Source organism: Rattus rattus, chromosome 8 (genome assembly GCF_011064425.1).
Source record: "Rattus rattus isolate New Zealand chromosome 8, Rrattus_CSIRO_v1, whole genome shotgun sequence".
Classification (NCBI taxonomy): Eukaryota; Metazoa; Chordata; class Mammalia; order Rodentia; family Muridae; genus Rattus; species Rattus rattus.
This window is the reverse complement of record NC_046161.1, coordinates 112,295,855-112,318,276: the sequence shown is the minus strand read 5'-3', so window position 1 is coordinate 112,318,276 and position 22,422 is coordinate 112,295,855. Positions and strand designations below refer to the sequence as shown.

The following is a 22,422-nucleotide window of genomic DNA, read 5'->3' as shown; positions in this document are numbered from 1 at the left end:
ATACATTCATACACACATGCATACATACACATTCATTAGCACATACTATTTGTTGGGCTCAACAATCTGTCTAATCAACTTACATATTCTCACACACACAGCTATACTTACATATGTATATGGAGCAAAATCCCAAGCTCCTGCAGAGAAAAATTCACTCGTTCTGGATGAAAAATGATCTTCAATATTTATTGCATAGTGAAAGAAAAAGCTTCGACCCTTTTATTGCCAAATGAATTAAATCCAAGTTTGTAAGAAGAAAGCTTTATTCTCTTTAGTAAGACTAAGCCTGCCTTGCTGTTAAGAAGAGACCTGTTCTGTCCCATGGTGAGGAGAAGCCCACCTGCTCCTTCTGCTCTCTGCAGCTTCTTCTTGTCTCTCTTTCTCTATACACTCCTTCTGCCCTTGCCCAGATGTTGTTATTCCTAGTTCTTTGTATCTTTTTTAGGAGAATACATCACATGGTTTTCCTAAGCATCCCCCCCTCTTTTTTTTTTTTTTACAAAAGTTCACTAAAAGTTCAAACATAAATTCAAATCATAAATTGAATAAGAAGTTTATGGTAGAGATGTTTGTGTGTGTTTCCCTAAGACTGGTTATCTAGCTAGATGTTCATTATCTGTCACTAGCTCCTCAGGTTCACTGAGAGTTAAAAACCATAATTCTTGTGACTAAGTTATCACTGACGTTTTGTCTAGACAAACCCAGTCAATATTTTAGCTTCTATTCTTGCACCTACAATAAATCATTAGTTCCCTTTATGACCTTTGGTTAATTGTTTTACAACCTCTTGGGATGTGTTCTAAGTTGTAAAGTTCTAAGTTTCTATCTTAGACGCAATTAACTCGTGACACTTGAAGACTGGCAGAGTTCTCAATGCAGTTTTGACATCAGAAAGGATTAAATAATAGTCCTATTATAAAGGGCATAATAGTTGCTAGTATAATCTTAGGAATTCTTATAGGTTCATCATTAAGAATTAAGAAATTGTCTATGTGTCTATATAGCATCACTGTGAGGTAGTAGTACATCTTCACTGATCTGGAGCAATCTTCCCCAAAGGGTGGACTGATACCCAAAGTTCATTCGTTCTTTTAACTGTCATCCCCTATAAAGTCAAAATCAAAGTGCAGAACACTTACTTCCAGCATCACAGCACATGTACTACTATTCTAAAATATCACAGTGAGGGCATCCTGGACCAAAGAAAAAGCAAAAACATCAAGACAAACTCCAGACTCTTTCTGCATCTCCATGTCTGATGTCAAAGCGCTCATCAGATCTCCACCTCCTGTCTGCTTTGATGACTGCACCACACTTCTTTCTCTTGGGCTGCTTCCACTCCTGTGAGCAGCTTTCCTCAGCAGGTGTCCCATGGCTTTGCATCTCTAACATCCTGGGGTTTCCAAGACAAGTTCAAAGTTCAACTTTACAGCAAAAGTAATAACCAGGTCATAATAATATAACTATTCATCGTTCAACTGCAAACACATAAAAAATAGGCTTAGCTGGGTGGGATCTTACCAAGACCACACCTATTTCTACAAGGGCACACTTTCTAGTAGCATCACTCCCTGTGGGCCAAGCATTCAAACACATGAGTCTGGGGTGGGGGTGGGAGCAAACCTATTCAAACCACTACAAAGACCAAGCTACAAAAGTGTAACATGTGCAGAGGGCCTAGGTCAGTCCCATGCAGGCTCCCTGGTTGTTGGTTCAGTCTCAGTGAGCCCCTAGAGCCCAGGGTAGTTAATTCTGTAGGGTTTTGTTGTTGTTGTTGTTGTTTTGTGGTGTCCTTGATCCCTCTGGCTCTACAATCCTTCCTCCCCCTATTCCTCAGGATTCTCCAAGCTCTGCCTAATGTCTGGCTGTGGGTCTCTGACTGTATCCATCAGTTGATGATGAGGCCTCTCTGATGACAGTTATGCTAGGCTCCTGTCTGCAAGTAAAGCAGAATATTATCAGTGTCAGATGCGGGCTCCCTCTCATGCCATGGGTCTCAAGCTGGACCATCATTAGTTGGCCGCTGCCTCAATTTCTGAGTCATCATTACCCCAGCACATCTTGTAGGCAGGACAAATTGTAGGCTAAAGGTTTTGTGGCTGGGTGGGTGTCCCAGTCCCTCCATTGGAAGTCTTGTCTGGTTACAGGAGGTGGCCGGTTCAGGCTCCATATCCCCCACTGTTAGGAGTCTTAGCCAGGGTCACCCTGGGTTTCTAGAGTCCTCTGGTCTTTTAAATTCTTCAACTAGGATTGGTTTGGAGAGCCATTTTCCCAGTGAATTGTGGGTCCATTTAAGCATCAGAATTCTCTCACTGGGATGCTTTTCTGGAAGCCCTAGGTACAGTGAAGAATCTTTAAGCCTGCTTGTCCAGGGCTAGGAAGGTGCCTGTGCTTGCCGTGGAGCTAAGGGTAAACTACAGTCCTGTCCTCCTAGAGTTGTCCCTGACATAGTGCATGGCTGCTAACCACACACCTTGCTGTCCTGTCCCTGAGGTGTGCATCTAGATGACTATACACTGCAGCATCCTCCTTGGTATGGACAGCTTAGGAGTCTGTCGGTCACAACAAAACACTACACATGTGAGTGACACCGCCAGAGAGCAGCAGGACTGAGGCTGAGGACTGGGGTGAGGTCATGGGTAACAGGGCGCCAGCATGGGAAGGGGTGTGGCAGGGGTGCTGCAAGGCTGATGGTGGTCTCCAGCAGGTTTTGGGTGACTGCAAGCTGAGCCTGTAACTACAGCACAATGATCATCTCACAGACACAAATATAAAATAAGACACCCCTCCCCCCAACAAATTGCAGAATGGCGAGGTCTTAGATGGTCCATCTCTTATTAATCTCACAGGGGCTCATATTGGAATATAAATGGGCCTTATTTGTGCTTGCAAATCAAATCACCATGAAAGGTTATTTCAAGAGGCAGAAGCAAAATCATACTAAAATAATTTAGTGAGGACTGGAGCTGAGAGTGTGCTTAATGGAACATGATGGGGTTTAATTTCCTTACTATTTCCGTCATTAAAGCTCCATTATCTTTCCCGAGACCTCATTTAGGCATCCTGTCACAACGCGGCTCGGAGATGTTTCTGGGGCACACAGGAGGCCCAGGTGCCATTAGGACAGAAACCACTAATGCTGTTCCTCCTTTCATTTCTGCTCTTTGATGGCTGAGCCTCAAATCTGAGCTTCCCACCTGCTCACTCTTACCTCATCTCCCAAAAGCCGTGCGGGTTGTCTTCATCTAGGAGCCTTCAAAGGAGGGAAGTGTGGCTTGTGAGTTCAGAACACAACCAAGTCTTACTGTTGAGAGAGTCCCAAGGTATGGAGGCTCCGAAGACTCCAGCAGGTCCACCTTGAGTCCCCATCTTAAGAATAGCCACAGCTGATCAGACTTGACCACAAGATCACAGCACTCATCAACAGTCACAGCGGACATCAACAGTCACAGAGCTTATCAACAGTCACAGAGCTCATCAACAGTCACAGCAGTCAACAGTCACAGAGCTCATCAACAGTCACAGAGCTCATCAACAGTCACAGAGCTCACCAACAGTCACAGAGCTCACCAACAGTCACAGAGCTCATCAACAGTCACAGAGCTCATCAACAGTCACAGGGGACATCAACAGTCACAGGGGACATCAACAGTCACAGTGGTCATCAACAGTCACAGAGCTCACCAACAGTCACAGAGCTCACCAACAGTCACAGAGCTCATCAACAGTCACAGAGCTCATCAACAGTCACAGAGCTCATCAACAGTCACAGAGCTCATCAACAGTCAGAGCTCAACAGTCACAGAGCTCATCAACAGTCACAGAGCTCATCAACAGTCACAGAGCTCATCAACAGTCACAGAGCTCATCAACAGTCACAGAGCTCACCAACAGTCACAGAGCTCACCAACAGTCACAGAGCTCATCAACAATCAGTGGACATCAATAGTCACAGAGCTCATCAACAGTCACAGAGCTCACCAACAGTCACAGAGCTCATCAACAGTCACAGAGCTCACCAACAGTCACAGAGCTCATCAACAATCAGAGGACATCAACAGTCACAGAACTCATCAACAGTCACAGAGCTCATCAACAGTCACAGAGCTCACCAACAATCAGTGGACATCAATAGTCACAGAGCTCATCAACAGTCACAGAGCTCATCAACAGTCACAGAGCTCACCAACAGTCACAGAGCTCACCAACAGTCACAGAGCTCACCAACAGTCACAGAGCTCACCAACAGTCACAGATGTCATCAACAATCAGTGGACATCAACAGTCACAGAGCTCATCAACAGTCACAGAGGTCATCAACAGTCACAGAGCTCATCAACAGTCACAGAGGTCATCAACAGTCACAGCAGTCATCAACAGTCACAGAGCTCATCAACAGTCACAGTGGTCATCAACAGTCACAGAGGTCATCAACAGTCACAGCAGTCATCAACAGTCACAGCAGTCATCAACAGTCACAGAGGTCATCAACAGTCACAGCAGTCATCAACAGTCACAGAGCTCACCAACAGTCACAGCAGCCTTTTCCATTTGACACTATGTTGGTAGTGCACTCTTCATTGGTCTTGAACTCCATTGACAACTTGTGTTCATTCTTATGTCAATGTGCGTGTGTGTGTGTGTGTGTGTGTGTGTGTGTGTGTGTATGATACACCTGTGTGCATTCCAAGGAGAGACGTTGGCATTGAGTAAGGTCCATTGCTTTCCACCTTGTTCTCTGAGACAGGGTCTTCACTGAACTTCAGGCTTACCCCTGGTAAGGCTGCCTGCCTGGTCCCCTGTATCTGCCCTACCCATTGCTAGGGTAACAGGCATGCATGCCATTCCCAGCTTTTAAGAAGGTGCTTGGGGACTGGATCTAGGTCCTCTTGATTTCATGGGAAGTGATCATACCCACTGAGCATCTTCCAAGCCCTAGGCATTCATCCTTGCCCTCAGTCTGGGGTAGATTCCGAAACCTCAGCCCAGTGCAGTTTTTGGTCTGAGTAGCTGGCCTTGGTGTGGCTTGGTAAGGTTGACTGTCTTCCTGCTGCAAATGCCCAGGTGCTCTGAACTGCAGAGCCATGGCTGATGCTGTTCCCTAGAGCCTCTCTCTCTTCTGAGTCTGTCGTTTCTCCCTGACCAGCACCGCTGCCTGCTTGTTCCTGAGAACTTCCAGCTCACATCGGCCTCACCTGGCCAAATCCTCAGCACTCTGCCCCCGGCCCTGCAGGGCATGGCCTACAGTCTAGGTCAGTCACAGGTGGCTGTTTGTGTTTTAGCTGAGGTTGGCGATGATCCCAGCTGATAAGAGACTCGAAGAAGATGGCTGGCAGTGTTGCCTTGAATCGACCATGGTCCTCGATGGCATAGACTGATCCATGAACAATAAAACTGAAATGTTTCTGCAGGTTTGGGGTTCTTGTGTGGAGTCTCAAGAGGGTCTGTCACACTCTGCTTCTTTCATAGACTGGAGGGAGCATGGTGGTTTCTGCACACAGATGAGACAGTTTGGGTTATGCTCCAGGACAGCTTGCTCAGTTTTCTGTAAGATGAGGCAACAGTGGCAGGGCAGGTGACTCGGCACGATGGACGGTGGAGAGAGGGCTGAGCAGCTAGAGCATGAACCTCCCTTGGGAAGGACTTGTGTACAGATCCCAGCACCCACACTGGCAGCTGCCAATCACCTGTAAATCCAGGGGATATGGCGCCCTCTACTGGACCCCTCAGGCACTGCACCTATGTGTCCGTCTCCCTGTATGAACTGGTCTTCCTAAGAATTCACACTGAGCATGAGCAGCTCACCAGAATCTGTTAACCGGACATTACCCCATGGCAGCGGTGGGGAACAGTGTGGTAGTAAAAAGCAGTTTTGGCCCATTTGGTCCACCAGTGAAGACACAATCATTGAGGCTTTTTCCTAAAGAAAATGCTTTTCCTTAAGAATTGCTCAAATTTTAATTTAGTGTATTGTTTAACATCTCATTTTGTTCTGTCCTGTCCTTTTTTTTTTTTTTTTTAAGACAGGCTCACACCACAGAACGACTTAACAGTTCTCCTGTCTCCACCTTTCCAGGGCTAGAATCATGACCATGTGCCACCCCGCTGTTGAGCAGCTGCTTTTAACTGGCAGTTATGGTTTTCTCCTCAGGCTTCTCCTCAGTGGCCTTTGGTTCAGTACTCTCCTGCCTGGGTGTCCGGCCCGTTGCCTTGAGCACCTATGTTCACAGCTACTGGGTCTCAGCCACCCACCCACCCCCAGCCCAGTGGGGGAACTGCACCTGCAACAAGAGTCTATCCAAATAGCTCCTCACGCGGCGCAGCAGGCCTTTAGGCAGCTGCGGGGTGAGAGGGGCCGTGTGCAGCAGCTGCGGGGTGAGAGGGGCCGTGTGCACGCTTGCATTTTCTGGTCCATCCTTCCTGCTTCAGGCTGGTCTTTCTCTCAGCACATTGCAGGCCAGGTTGATCTGTCAGCACTCCAAGAAGATACATAAATGAGACGCCCTCTGTCTCCAGGGACACTGGCCCTGGCTGCTTCCCTTAGGCTGTGCTGCCAGGGCCCTCTGCCTAAGCAGACTTGGCAGTGGCCCACCATGCTGCCTTGCGGCACACCCCATCAGGAGCCAGGACTGTGGAGGCGTGCTGCTAGAACTCCAAATGACATGAATACGCCAGGCCAGGAGCCAAGTGACACAGTTAACCTGCCAGAAGGGCCTACTCAGCGCTGCCACTACTGAGGGACCAGGGCTTAGCATTCTAACGCTGTGCGCGGCAAGGGCTTGGCAGTGGTACCGGTCGATTCCCACCCGCCTGCTCTGCAGGGAGAGAGCTTCCCTCGTGGTAATTGGTACTTGCTGTTGCCCAAGAGCCCCTGCGTTATCTGTCAGTCAGATTTAACAGTAATGTTTCCTTCCCCCTTCTCTTCTGTAGTCAGAAATGGGGATGATGCCCACTCTGTCTTACATCCATGGACTCCTAGGCTGCTTGCACCATACACCTTGGCTCCAGATGAGACAAAAGCCTGGGCCCAGGTACCCCTTAGTCCTTGCCCAGCTGTGTCAGAGCCCACTCCTCACCTGAAAGCTGGCCTTGTTAGCCGAGGAGCTGCTGAGCCACATCATTCCTGGCACAGCTGGTGCCATGGCAGACACTCCAGCCTCTGCCATCACAACAGACAGCCTCAGAGGGGCCAGATCCTGCCCTTTATTCCCAGGAGTCCCTTGCCTTTGGCAAATGACCAGACCCTCAGGTGACCTTTGAGTCTCACCCAGCTTGCCTCCTTCCTATCCCCCACCCCAAGGGTTAGTGTGTGACTCAGTCACAGAACAGTTTCCAAATTCTTCTGAAGAAAGTTGCCTGGAGTCGAGGATGTCAGAGCCGTATCCTGCTCCTCCCTTGCCCTGTCGCTCTAGCCTTCTGTCTCCCAGGGTTTCAAGTCCCACTAGGGCTTTGGACATTAACAGATCTCTAGAAACAATATCCCTGGGCTTCCTGTAGATGCAAATGTTTCACCCCAGCTTGGAGCTTCTGTGATAGATGCTGTGGGAATGGAGGTTGAGCCTTTGCTGTCTTAGGAATCCTGTGATGTGGGAGACTCCATCTTAGACAGTGTGGACAGAGAGGAGGATGCTGGGCCTAGTGTGGGAAGAAGCAGAATCACAAGGCTATGCAACTACACAGGTTATAACAGCAACCACCAGTGGATGAAAGGAAAGGAAGTGGAGGCCCAGGTCAGCATCCCCAGAGCGGGAGCTGTGGGCAGAAGAACCTAATAAAAAGTCACCCGTCAAAGCAAAGTGTCTCTCACCTGCATGTCTGCTCACCATTGCTGTAAAGACCACCTGCAAAGCTCTCAGGGCTCTGATGAAAGTGAGAATGTTTGCAAAAGGAAGTGAGTGGACACTGCCACATCCAGCGACTCACATTGAACCCACTGTAGAAGTGTGTGGTCCTAGGTGACTCCAAATCCAGCCAGGTTGACAGTGGAGGTGAACCATCCCATAGTGGCATTTTCTTTCTGTCAGACTTCTTGCACTGACCGCCACGGTGTGTCAGGTGGAGTCATTTTAAAGACTGAATACTATCTGTTGTGATTGCTCTCTAGAGATGCATACTTCCCAGTGGACCCTGAAGTTGCTTCTGTGTTCCCCTAATTGTGGACACACTGCCACAAATTTACCAGACTTCTCAATGGAGACTTAAGTCCTTCAGTGTCTTAGGCACCACAGTGAGGTGTGATGCTGGCCTGCAGTGAAGCTACTTCAGAAAGGCTGCTCTGTTCCTACTGTTTACTTACTGAGCCCTTGGCCCTTGAGGGCCTTCCATGAGCTCCAAGGCTGTTAGTGGGAAGATCGGCACTTCAGACTGGGTGCCCACCCCTTTCCTTAGCAGAGGTTGTCCGTTTTAATGGAGTTTCATCTGTGATGCCAAACACTGAGTTCTGCTGCTTCTGCTATAATTATCTCAGCTGGCACGCCCTGTGTTCTGTTAGCACTTCAGTGTCCTGTTTATTAAATGTCCCCACACTGTGGTGTCAGGCACACAAATGAGTTTCCAGATGTCTATGGGAAGGAGGTGCCCTGGGCTTGCTGTTTGTGGGTTGGTGATGTCTTCTCTCTTGAGACAGGCTTCCCGATGGACCCTTCAGCCTTAGCTGCAGTGCATGCAGGCTGTTGTTTTGGGTAATGTAGCCTCTTAAGACATACAAATGTCCATAGGCGGCCAGACACATTGTAGCACAAAGGGAGAGTGGAGGCCAGACACATTGTAGCACAAAGGGAGAGGGGCATGTTTACCCATTGTGTCCCAAAATCAGTATTCCAGGGTTCCTTCCCTCCCCTACCCCACATCCAGATTGGTTTAAATTTGTTTATTTGGGGGACAGGGTCTCATTCTGTAGCCCAGGTTGACCTTAAATGCAGGTGATCCTTCTGCTTTCTAAGTGCTTGGATTCACGCATGAGTAACCCAATTACTTCTACACTCCTTTCAGATAACCTGAGAGGTTTGCAGGTGCAGCTGCATGGCCCACCCCGAGTACTGGCTAGCCTGACCGGCAACTTCTATAACCCGTCTCAGTGTTGCACACACAGAGGCAGGGCTTCCACCAGCCCAGACTGAGCTTCCGGTTTTGCCACTGTGGAGCATATGACAAGCTGTGCCTGGTCATGGTCACCTCCGCCCTCATCTGTAGAAAGAAGTGAGCCCTTCCATGCCTTTGTGAGGGCGAAGTGAGATGCGAAATGAGCTATGTGCTCGGCGGGCTGTACTCTGCACCCAGCAAGCTCTCACATGTTGCTGTACTGACCACCCGGCTATACTGAGGCTGGCTGGGGTGGACTCTGCCAGTGCTGATGCTGGGACTCCCCACCATGTTCCAAGAGCTAACTGCAAGGCCCTGTGTGTTTGCCTGTCTCTTCCTTCCCTTATGTCAGGAGAACACAGTGCTGTGGGCTCTAACTTTGTGGGATGGGGGTGGGAGTCTAGGGTGGAGATAAGGATAAGTTACCCTGCCTCCTGTTACCGTCTGCTCACCCTGGAACTCAGGCATACATTTGGGGGAGGGCAAGGGCTGACCCACTGGAACAAGTCTCCATGACTTGGCCTCTGACCAAAGCTACCTCCTCCTCCAGCTCTACTCCACTGAAACCTTGTCTCCTGACATGGCCACCGCAGATGTGCCCACTTACTTACCTCCGTGTTCTTGTCCCCAGAAAATCTTCTGCACTGCCTTAAAGAAATAAATGAGCAGGAACAAATCTTATTAAGGTCTAAGAGGTGAAGTAACTCAACCTGATAAATGTTAGCGGGTGTGGGCTTACCCACACTCGTGCCTTCTCCATGGCTTTGCCACAACTGTGGTCCTCAGCTGCTCTCAAGCCTCCTCACTGTGAAGAGAGAGGCGTCTGTGCAGACTCTACTCCCTTATTCCCTCCCTCCCTCTCTCCCTCCCTGCACCATGTAGAAGCCTGTTACCTATAGTAAATAAAGCAAGCAAAGATAACTCTAGAACATCTGTGCAGACTCTACTCCCTCCCCTCCTCCCTCCCTCCCTCCCTCCCTCCCTCCCCTCCACCATGTAGAAGCCTGTTACCTATAGTAAATAAAGCAAGCAAAGATAACTCTAGAACATAAGTTTTATAAAGTCCTCAGTGTAGGCTATGTGGGGTTCAGGTTTGTAAGGGCTTGGAAGTAAAGAAGCTAGAAACAGTGTTGAGAGCAGAGAGGGAGCCGTCCGCAGTCTCCTCTTTATGCTCTGCACCAAACCCATAGTACCCCAGTCCCCCAGTCCCCCAGCAATGTTGGTGAGACTGTGTCTTCTCAGGGCCACAGGCCTCTGCAGATGGAATGAGAGGAGTGGCTATCGAAGGCCTTCACTCTGAGGTGTTACTGGGACCTCCTGGCTGGAAGCCCACCCTGCTTGGCTAGGATCTGATGTGGCTTCTCAGTGGCCAGGGGTATGAGGTTTTAAAGCTGACCGCCATGTTGAAGAAAGGACTTTAGCAAGGAGCAATGCTGGCCCACAGCTCAAGAAAGCCTCCATTGCTGGTCTCTGGAGGACCAGGACTTTCAGAGAGATTTCAGCTTCTTGTTGGGGTTCCCTCCTACCCAGAATCCCAGAAAGGAAGTCTAGAATCTGGGCACTGCTGTGGCTTCCAGGCCAAAAGTGATTCCCTGGGTGCTAATGAGACAATGTCTTTGAAAATGGAAACAGGAGAAGGGGTACCTTCCATCACGATTACTTGGGTATCAATAGATCTATCTGCAGTGAGATTGGGCTACATTTGCTGATGCTGTGGCCTGTGAGCAAGGGGCGCTTGTGTCATTTCCAAAAAGGACCTAAATTGAAGGTGGATTGGCCTGCACCCTCAGAGAGGACAAGTTTGCTCTGTATTATTAGTTACTTATCGGGAACAGCATGTTGTGTCGTCTGGGCTCTTATTATCACCCCCTTCTTCTACCACCGAGCGGTGAGCAAAACTGGATGGAGTTGGGGGCTTGCAGCCACCTTCACATCCATCGTCCTAAGCCAGTGTCAGGGAGATGCTGAATCATGGACATCCACACAGGAGCGCTCTGTGCACATCTGATTCTGAAATCAGTGTTAGACACTGGTACTTGGAACACTCACACCTTGTCTTGTGTCAGAGAGGTGCAGCCCAGCCAGCATGGAGTCAGAACTCTCCACAACAGGCTGGGTCTGTCCTGCGAATGTTTCCCAGTCACAGGCACACGTTGCCCTCTCTACCCTGGAGCTCCTGGCCTCTTTGCCCATGGTCTTTCTCTGATCCCTGGCAGTCACAGCCATGGTGAAGAGGACTGATGACCACCTTCTTGGCCCTTAAAGCTTCTGACCAAGTGCAGTTAACTGCCCAGGAGGTGGTCACAAGTCATGCCTAGTCAGTGGACAGAAATGTCAGCATACTATGGGAAGTATATGTTCACATGACTCAGAACTCAGAGAAGAGCATGGAAACAGGCCTTTAGATGGGAAGCTGCCTTATAGACCAGGCCTGTGTCTCAGACAAGGCTTTGCTGAGTCTGGCCGATGTGAGTGTTGGCAGTAGACAAGGACAAGGTAAGTGGGGTGAGGGGCTTCTCCAGAAGGCAGGAGAGAGTGCTCCATGAGACATGAGAGGAGTGAGTTTCAAAACTAGCGCCTGTAGATAGCTTCCTAAGAAAACTCAGTCACGGACTTGGACCAAGGTGTGGATGCCCAAGTGCAGGAGTGAGGGGCAGGCGATGTTCTGCTGGCAAACTCTCACGAAGCCCGTGGCTGTCATGATGAGTCCTTCTGGAAACAGACACTCAGTACCATGGCTTTTGTGGGGTAGAATGGTGAGCCTTGGACCGATGAGGTCCCGGCTGCTAACGCCATTATCACCCTCTGCCCCAGATAGCACAACCTAAGGAACAGTGAGCAGAGCACACAAACTCATGCTGGTTCTGGAGATCATGGCTCACAGGACACCCCTCAGCCCTGCAGCTCTTCCCACCCCACCCCCAGACCACGGTTTCCTGCTCTTTGCTGTCAATGAGTTCTACCCTCTGCACTCATGCCGCTCTCCAGTGTGCTCAAGGTTCATTGCCTTCTGCGTCTGCTGGGAGGCGGGCTCCATTGCAGCAGGATTCTAGTCACCCCACCCCCATCTTTACTTCCAAGTGGATATTTGGGGCACAGCGAATATTTGTTGCAAAAACTGAATTTACTGTAAATGAAACACAGTTGCATTGGGATCCTGGAACTGAGAAGGACACCAGTGGTACCTGGGGACTTTTAACTAAGGCCTTGTTTAGTTATTTCCCACGGTAAACCAGTAGTCTGAGCTCTGCTCATACGATGCTGACGTGGGGAGTGCAGTGGAGGTTTAACTCCATCTCTGCAGCGCTCCTGTGTCCGAAGAGAAGGAAGAGTGGAGGAGAAAAGTGGTCTGTCTTGAGGATGACAGGACGTGTTTCTGCCTGGTCTGTTGCAGGAGCATCAGGAGAGCATTCTGGGTAATACCATGCAGAGTGTGATTGCTCTACTCAACAACCTGGTGGCCTACAAAGACTCAAACATGCAGCTGCTTTATGAGCAAGGTAAGCTGGGGATTGAACCCTGGAAGAGCAACCCTCGCTCTTCAGCACCCAGAGCTGCTGGGCCAGCGGCTAACGACCAGCTGTTAGACTGATCTCCAAGGTCAGCCTCGATAATGACGTCACCAATCGCAGTTCTGATATTTCGGTCCCAGGTGTTGGAGCTCTGCTTTATGTGCATGCTGTGCACTCAACTGCTTCAGTTTTCTTCCATCCCGAGAGTGAACCATGCCAGCAAAGGTTGTGGGGCTCGGGCGCATGGCTGTGCAGTTCCTTGCCCAGTCTGTGGACAGAGCTGAGCTGCATCTGGTTCTTGTGGGCTATCTCCAGGGTGAGGCAGCTTCAGATATGGTGGGAGGCAAAGGAATATACAGAGGAGAGAAACGGTGTGAGCTTCAAGTTCCACGATGAGTGGCTCATAAATCGGGGTGAGGTGTGGCCTCTGGACTGTCCAGCCTGTGGTGGCAGTGGTAACTCAGAATCTACTGCTTCCTACTACAGCAACAGTAGAGGCCAGAGCATGATGAGTACAGATGGGCAGGCTGTAAGTGTCACCAGGCCATGGCCTGGGCATCCAGGGACACAGAGGTGGTCAGGCTGTGAGTGTCACCAGGCCACGGCCTGGGCATCCAGGGACACAGAGGTGGTCAGGTGTGAGTGTCACCAGGCCAGAGCCTGGGCATCCGGAGACACAGAGGTGGTCAGGCTATGAGTGTCACCGGGCCACAGCCTGGGCATCCAGGGACACAGAGGTGGTCAGGCTATGAGTGTCACCGGGCCACAGCCTGGGCATCCAGGGACACAGAGGTCTGGAGTTCCGTGAAGCTTGAGGATCATCTGGCCTCAAAGAGCAGAGCAGTTCTGTGACTCAGTGCTCTTGCAGCTAAGGATGACTTTGAACTCCTGACTCTCACCCCATGAACCAGCACCACTGGATTAAAGGGTTACTGTATAACTCAGTGGTTTCGGTGGTTTTTTAAAAAGCATTTTATTTTAAAACAGGGTGAGATTACAAACCAGGGTGAGACTGTTTGCTTCTATCTGAAAACTATCAGCGTTATTAACATTTCGGAGCTGAGGTTGGGCTCATCTTGTACCTTGACATTTCCCTAATGGATCTGAGGGCCAGCCTGGCATTCCCAGCAGAGCTGTCAGGGTGACAGATTTACACAACACAGCAGCACAGTGCCACAGAACAAAAAACAAAGCAAGACGGAGCACCTCTAAAGAGGCATTTAAAGGAGCTCTCTTTGTCTTCGATGGTTCACAGGGTGTCAGGAATCAAAACACTGATTTTTTTTTTGTCAAGTTTATATTAATCTGTCTAAATCAGTGTTTACTCAAGAGACCAGAAAATCACTTTGAGAATTGTCTGTGCTGTAAGAATGAAGGAACAGCCCCTCTTACACTCCTTTACGAATAACCTCCAAAGCTGGGTGGCACATGCCTGTTGTCCCAGCACTAGGGAGGCAACGGCAGGGGCATCAAGAGTTCAGGGCCAGCCTGGGCTGCATGGTAAGTCCCATTTCAAAAATCAAACTTACTAGACGAGTTGGCAAACCTGTTCCCGGAGAGGCATTAGCAGCACCTGAGGAAACATACAACGTTTGCCATGTGTCTCCTGCTTCAGCCGCTTTAGGACTAGGATTACAAAGGCCACAAGGTCTGCTTTTGGTCTCATTCTTTTAAACACTTATTTTATTTCAAATTTTATATCTGTCTGCCTGTCTGTGAAGGTATATTTGCAAGTGCAGGTGCCTTCAGACATCGGGCACTGGCTGCAGTGGAGCCGGAGTGATGGGTGATTGTGGGCTGCATTGTGTGCGTGCTAGGAACGCACTCTCACACTGAGCCACGTCTCCAACTCCTACCCCCATTTCTGTAGTAACCATCATGCACCATGCACATGCTTACTCTCATGCACATGCTCACCCTCACGCACATGTTTACCCTCACACATGTGCTCACCCTCATGCATGTGCTCACCCCCATGCATGTGCTTACCCTAGCAATGGAGTTGAAGTAGGCAGCGACATGCATGGTAAAACCTGAGAAAAATCCCTAAAATGTGCTAAAATACATTCTCTTGGAACTTCTACACGTCTTAGTTATGCAGAAACTGGGTCTTAAACCTTTGCAAGAGCACAATCGGACGGGCGGGTGCAGTGAGTCTATGGGTAAGGGGCTTTATCTGCACAGCCGTGTGAATACATATGATGTTGAACTAACCCTGTCCCAGGCTGGGGACTGGAAGAGCAGCAAGGGCTGGGGTGAAGACACCTTCAGTCACTGTATTCCTGAGGTGGCTACTTAGGGTCTCTGGCTCTGTAATGCAGATGATGACATCACACCTACCCACCTGGAGGTGGGAGGGGAGGGTGAAGATGGCTAATGGGCATGAACCATTGGAAAAGGGCCCAGAGCATAGTAAAGCCACCAGAAACAACGCCGCATAAACTAGTCCTGTTTCCCCGGGGAGAATCCCCTGCCGTGCTTCACTCCTGGTGCAGTTAGATACTTCCTGGACTCAGCCTCTCTGATACCCTGTTGGCATAGGAGCAGGTGCCAGCACTGCATGCAAGGCCATACATGAGGTTGGCAGGATTTAAGGTAAGATGATCCGTGAGGCAGTTAAGAGATACAAATGCTTAAGAGGTAACCGTGGTCCCCGCCACTCCCCAATTCCCATCCCAAGCTTCTGAATCCCAGGGCTCAGCCTTGCCTCCTTCCCCATTTTGCTGGTGGCCCTGGGACAACGACACCCTGAGATCTCCCAGCCAGAACCTTCCCTGTAAGGAGGTTCCAGTGAGCTGTGCTGTATGCAGTGTAGCTCACCCATGTGATTGATGTGCACCAACCCTGGCACTACCTCCCCCACACTGAAGTGCCCATCTCCCTTCTATGTGGACCTACTATGTGTAGTAAAAGACATCATGCATTTAGCAAATTCTGTCTGCTCTGTGTTGGGACTGAGCTGGGATTTTACGCCCCCATGTTTGGGAGCTAAAACGTTGCATGCAGCGGCCGAGTTCCCCTCCTTTTATCTTCTCTTTATTTTGACCTGTCAATCAACAGGCCATGTGTTTCCTTCTTACTCGATGCCATCTGTCTGGCTTCCTGCTGGGCCCACTCCTCCATGTTCATTGAGGATTCTTCAGGCTCAGATGCTCTGAAATAGCAAAACCATTTTACCAGCCACCCAAAAGGGTTTCAATAAAAGACATTTAACAAGCTTCCTCCTCTCTTTCCAAACTTCTTTTAAAATTTGAAGCAGGGTCTCACTATGTAGCCCTGGATGTCCTGGAACTCACTGTGTAGATCAGGCTGGTTTTGAACTCATAGAAATCCACCTGCCTCAGCCTCCTAGTGTTGGGATTAAAGGGATATGGCACCATACCTTGCCCGATTTGATTTTGAAACGTGAAGATTGTTGAGGAAAATACTCCATGGAAAGTGAGTCTGAGACTCTGGTGAAAGAGCTCAGACAGCTCTGCCTTCAGTGGGTGCTTAGGAGCTCCCCAGAGGCCTGCCTTTACCGCCATCTTCCCTCAGAGAGGGCACATCCACAAGTTCAGGGAGCATTTGGAGAAGGCAGCGTGGGTTTGAATCTGAGTCTGCAGCTTACTCTCTAAGAAGCCGAGGCTCCTCTCTCCAGAGAGGCAGGAGCCACTTCCAAGTGTTTGTTTTGAAAGTCAAATGATAATATATGTAAATTCTCCATGCATAATCACCAACATTAGCATAAGCATTTAAGGTCAGTAGTAAGAGCCAGTGAGCCTGTCAGCTTGACATCATGTCTGACCACTGAAGATGAGGAGGAGGGAAGGGAAGCCGCAGGCAGCTGAGTGGCAAGAAGGACTGTGGGTGCCAGTTTAATTGAGTTAGCCTTCACCAACCAGCAAAGAGCAGCCAGCGCTCTGGAGCCCCTGTTGTTAATAAGTGGGAAATGACTCATTTTCAAAATGGGTGACTGCAGGATTCTGAACAAAGGGACAGTTCTGTTAGGAGGTGATAATTGAAGAGGAAGGCTTCATCAGGGAGATCTGGGGCTGTGTGTAAACGTGCTAATGGAGGCGAGGCCCAGAGGAGACCTGCAGCCGGGCACCCAGGAGACAGAACTAAGCTGACAGCTGTGAGGAGGGCTCCGTCTGGCCTGATCACAGCTTATGGAGGAAATGAACCGCACTTCTGGTGGATGAGCACCACAGGCGTGGCTCTAGCATTCATTTACTGACAGTTTGTTTGGTAATCAGTCCTGATTCGTGGTTGACTTTCTTCTTCACTGTACCTGGTGCTTTCTTTCATGGCATACATTCCCCCAGGGTCTTACAATTCCTTGTCAGTGAAGAGTAGAGAAGGCAATGCTCCTTTTCCTGCAGACAGAGGAATGAATATATACCTGCACACCTTATCTCTGAAGAGAAACTAGTATCCATAATATATAAAGAGCATCTACAACTCAATGACGGTAAACACAGGCACTCATTCACAAATGCAGAGAAGACTTGAATAGACAACCTCCCCAAAGAAGAAGCACAAGTAATGGCATTTGCTGGTCTGAGCGTCTCTCTCCCATCCCCTCAGCATTCTCCTGGGCTTCTCTGAAGGAAAGACTAGACTAGTGTCCCTACTGTGGGGAATCAGTTGTCTCTTATTCAAAAGGGAGAACGCCTAAGTGAATTATGGGTGAAAGCGCTGGATGACGGAAGGAAGAAGTGCTGATAACAGTGAGGCCCAGACCGCTGGTCCTGAGAGGAGCTATGGGCAGAGCACAGTGTGTGCGAGCTCACACGTGCACATCCTATGGGGCAGGACATGCGGTCAGACTTGAGTGGCTCAAGGAGGCTGGCCCTTCAGGTGTTCCATGATCGGTTGTGTTTGGTTGGAATTGTTTTCCTTTATCCTTTGGTATATGTAGGGCATCAGTGTCAGCCCCCAATGAGTACTGGAGTTCACAGCCTCTCAACTAGGATGGCAGACAGTCTGCCTGCCCATAGCTTAGCCTCATCTTCCTAGACATCGCAAATCTTCTGTCAGTTCCCTGAGTTCCTAACACAGGAGCGATATCATGGGATCGAGGGCCTCAGTTCTGTTCAAGACCCCAGACAGCCACTTCACATTAGCAAGCTGGAGACTGGGGGACATGGAGATCAGCTCTGGACCTGGGGACACAGTGTGAGAGGTTGGCCTCTGGGCTACTGAGCTCCTGGGCTGTGAAATGCTGATTCGTGCTTGTATCACGTTTACTGAGCAGCCTTGCTGTCTCCAGATGCAGTGCAGGGGGGGAAGCTAACGTGAGGGAATCAGGCTATTACGATGTAAATCGTTTCCTGTGTAAGTGCTTTCCCTGATGTGGTGAACATTCGCTTTTATTTCCTTCTGCCACATTTGAGAACTGAAGACAGAAATGTGGAAAGAGCAGGTTAGACTCACAGAAAAAGCATGGGGCATCTGCCTCTCCTCTTCCCTTTGATGGTGCCAGCGCTGCCAAGCTCTCTGGTGCCTTCTCTTTTATATCCTTAGAGGGAAAACAAATCTCATACAGGCGGCAGTTACCGCAGCTCATTGCTAGAGGATTCAGCATGCAGGACATTAAAGCAAAGATGGCTATTAATGGGATTAAAACAGTAATAAAACTTTATGGAGGCATTTAATAACTCCTCCACACACCGCAAAACAAGGCTGATCCTTCCCCTTCACGGGTGAAGTGTGCTCTCTGTCTCGGGGGTCCGCTGCTCTGACTGTAAGCTGACTATCAAGAGATCACTCAGACTTGAGATTCCTCATGTGCGTTTTATCGTCAAAGCCCTTAGCATCCCAGACACTTAGGAGGTGAGACCCCAGAGGGCAGCAATCTAGGGGAACATTTTGATAGAGTAGACTACAGGCCCTTCCACTTGCAGATATGGAAGCCAGGTACTGTCAGACATGAGCACACTGAGCCGTGAGCTGAGTCAGGGCTCCTCTCTTACCTGCCTCAGGTCCTCACAAATACTGGAGTGCGAACAGGTCATTGTTCACCATCCAATGAACAGCTTCCTGTAAGTGGGTATTTCCACATCTTTCTTCCAGTGTCTCCCCCCTTCTTTCTCTGCTCCTCGCCTGGAATACCCCCTTTCCCATTGTTTCCTTGAGCAGACCATTTGTTTTATTTTTAATGTGTATATACTACGTGTATTCACGTATGTGTGAATACATGTATGGGGGTCAGAGGACAACCTCAGGCATGGTCCCTACTTCCCACCACCTCTTGCTACTCACCACCATGAATGGCCGCCTCGCTGACCTGTGAGTTTTGGGGGATTCTCCTGCCCGAGCCTTCCATCTCACCAAGAAAGAGTGCTGGGGTTACAGGCATTCACCACTGTCCTAGCTTCTGTCTGGGTTCAGGGAATCCGAGCCCAGGTCCCACCCTTGTGTGGCAGGTGTCTTGTCCTCCGAGTGCTTCCTCTAGCTGGGAGCGACTGTCTTTGGATCAGGGCATTTGGAGCCATAGCAGCTCTGTCCTGTTGAAGCCCCTCATTGTTCAGATGACCAAAGGTGGGTAACGGGGTTCAGACACACAGCTCCCACCAGGAAAGACGGAAGATGACCAGAGATGAGAGGCCTGGCCCAGGCCCCCTCCCTCCTGATGCTCGTCGAGCCAGAACCTAGGCAAGACACCGCTTAGCGGGGGTGCCACTGGGTGCTCTGTTCCACCTCCCACCTGGCCCTGGCACTTGCTTTAGTTTTTGCACATTGAGCTGGGGCAGTTGTTTCTTTTGAAGGATGATGTTATTGAAAACCCAGGTGCTTCCTGTGTAGACGCCACTCATTAGCTCTCAGTATGTTTGGAGATTAATAACATACTTAAAAATGTATAGACCTGGCCAGTCCTGCTAACCCACTGTGAGCTGAAGGTCCCTAGGGAAGTGGCTCCTATGGTAAAGGTCCCACAGATTGCCTGACAGAGCGTCATGATTGCTGGGAGGGGGATGTTGCAGATGGCTGTGGTTCAAATGTGAAATGTCCCCAGCTGGTGTGTTTGGACATTGGTTCCAGTTGGTAATTCTGTTGGGAAAGGTTCTATAACTGTAGGCAGTAGAGCCTTGTTGGACAATATGCCTCATTAGGGCTGGGCTTTGAGGCCTTGTAGCCTGGCCCTACTTCCTGTTCTTGCTCTCTACTTCCTGTATGAGAATGAAATGTGACCGGTCTGCTTCCTGACTGCCAGGGCCAGCCTCACACTCCTGCAGCCGTACCCTCCCTGTTGTGAGGGACTGTGTCCCTCTGAAACTGTAAGCCAAGATAAACACAGTGTCTCTGATTCATCGCCTTTTGTTGGGGTGTTTATCACAGCAACAGAAGTAAACAGTACACAGGTGAAGAGCCAAAATCATGTGACCTTCCGACTTAGACAGAATACCAGACAAAATCAACAGAAGTGGGGTTCGTGTGGCCCACAGTTTTAGGGTGCAGTCCACCATAGCAGAAGAGGAGGCTGATCACGTGGCGCAGCAATCAGGAGGCAGAGAGGTAGTACAGGGCTCGACTCACTTTCTCTTCCATTCACTGCCCGAGTGTGGTGTTGCCCATACATAGGGTATGGGCCATTGGTTAGGGAATCCTTCACAGATGTGCCAGATCCCAGAAGCTGACGGTTGAAGAGTGACCCTCACAGAGCCACTTGGCTGAGACTGTTGGTAAAGGCTTCAGAACATCAGCCGGCAGAAGCCTCCCTGATGACCACAGCAAGGTTTTGGGGTAGGTGACAATTTGTGACTTTCAGTGCTTTTGTTGTCTAACTATACAAGTTTGTATGACCTCTTCCACAGCGGGTCAACCCAAACGCATGGTCACTCACCTTTCGCTCAGGATACTCCACACAGATCCCCTTTGAAGCAAGTGTTCTGAGTTGAAGTTGACCCTTCTTCCTGGGGGACTTCCTTAGTTCTGCCTTCCCACTGTCGGCACTGTTGGCTGGAGACTCAGTCTGATGGCTCTGGCATGTACGTGGGACACTCAAATGCCTGTTTCCGCAGTCAATTTCATAAATTACTCTGAAAAAGGGAGGATTTATTATGTTTGAAATCATCTGGAGGCAGGACCCTCTCAGGTTGACACAGTAAGCAGGTTGGCACTACCAACACAGCTCATCCCTGTCATCCCATCCCCACAGAATGGTCACCAACTAATGCTCGATAAAACCGTTCAGGAGCAGAAGCCTTAATAAATGTTAGTGTTGGTGCAAGACCCTCCTGCAGTCTTTGCCTCAGGGATATCGGCTCACTTAGTTCTTTATGCACGGAAGATACTTCCACAGGGCCTAGGGCACGGGGCAAGGCACCTCAGCATCCAGCTTTATCATAACAACAAAGCAAGAGTCCTTGAGGGAGCCACAGAGGGGAGAATGGCCTGTACCATCTCTCCTCCAACTCCAAGAATACAAATAAAATCTGCTTGCAGGAGCAAGCTGAGAGAGAAAGGTCTTGACAGATTCAGCGTCAGAGGTGGGGAGCATGGCAGCAAGCAGGCAGGCAGGCATGGTGCTGGGGCAATAGGTGAGAGCTTACATCTTATTTATATGTTACAGGCAGAGAGAGTAAGCAAGATAGAGCCTGGAGAAGGCTTTTGAAACCTTAAAGTCCCCCTTCCCCAACCAGTGACACACCTTCAACAAGACCACACCTCCTAATCCTTCCCAAACAGTTCCACTAACTAAGGACCAAGCATTCAAACATAGGAGGCTGTGGGGTTCTCTGTTAAACACTGCAGCCTTCCCACCTCAGTTAACCTAGTTAACTACACACTCCCTTGCAGGCATGCTGGGAAGCTAAATGATCCCACACAGGCCTGCCTAGAGGTTTGTCTACTAGGGAATGTAAAAGTCCACCAACTTGACAGTTGGGAGGAATTAAGAAGGAATTAAGTCCAGGTGGTAGATCAGTCAGCGTCTACAGGCAGAAGTGTAGGCTCACACTGCCCTGGTGCCCAGGCACAGCCTCCCCTCCTCTCTGCCTGTGGGTACTTGGTCTGTACAGGACTTTGCCTTGACACTCAATGCCAGGCCACGAAACCCAGTCCTGGGTAGAGAGATCCATGTCCCCTGTGCTTGACTAGTGCCCATGGATAGAGCTTCAGCAGGACCTGTCCTGTGACAGGCGGGAACCCTGGCTCCAGTCAGATGTGCTAGCATCTCTCGTGGTCAGCTGTACTGACCCCAGACTGTCCATGGAAACACGGCTTTGGCTCTGCTGCTGTGCTGGTTAGTGTGGGGTCTGCACTCTGGGTAGGCCCCTGTGCTATCGTATGGCTGACTGTGGGCTTGCCTGTTCATCCCACTCTCATTCCCAGGAGGCATCCTATGTACTGTAATCCCCCTGTGGGGAGAAGAGGGAGGCAGCCATAAGACTGCTCTATAGTGATTCAAGGACAATGGTCCCACCTCCCACAGTGACTGATCACAGGCTGGTGGCTCAGGGTGTCAGAGCTAGGCCATTTTGGTTCCTTCAACTCAGTAGTATGATATGAACTCAAGAACATGAAGGTTCTAGGTTTTCTCTTCTCACGATGGCTCTGGCCCTTCGGGGTCTTTGTGCATCTGTGAATTTTAGGATTCCTTCCCTAACTCTGCAGGGGAAGTCATTCATACTTGGGTTGTAAGTCTAAAGGCACTTCCTAGCATGGATGTCGGGAACTGAACTGGGTTCTCTGCTAGAACAGCAGGCTCTCCTCATCCTGGGCCATCTCCAGCCCCTGGCGATCTTTGTTCTTTGCTGGATTTGACTTGCTGGCAATCTGTGAAGTGGGTTTTCATCTGTGTTTATCTAGACATGGTGCTGTAGTCTCTGTGTACTCACCG

At 49.7% G+C, this 22,422-nt stretch overlaps 1 protein-coding gene across 1 annotated transcript in view; it reads left to right on the top strand.

Moving 5' to 3' along the window:
• Ulk4 (unc-51 like kinase 4) overlaps window positions 1–22,422 on the top strand; it is a 287,817-nt gene that overhangs the window by 140,442 nt on the left and 124,953 nt on the right. Inside the window, exon 32 of the mRNA XM_032911193.1 lies at window positions 12,479–12,584. Within this exon, the coding sequence (XP_032767084.1) occupies window positions 12,479–12,584 (106 nt within the window). The remainder of the gene's footprint in view (window positions 1–12,478; window positions 12,585–22,422) is intronic.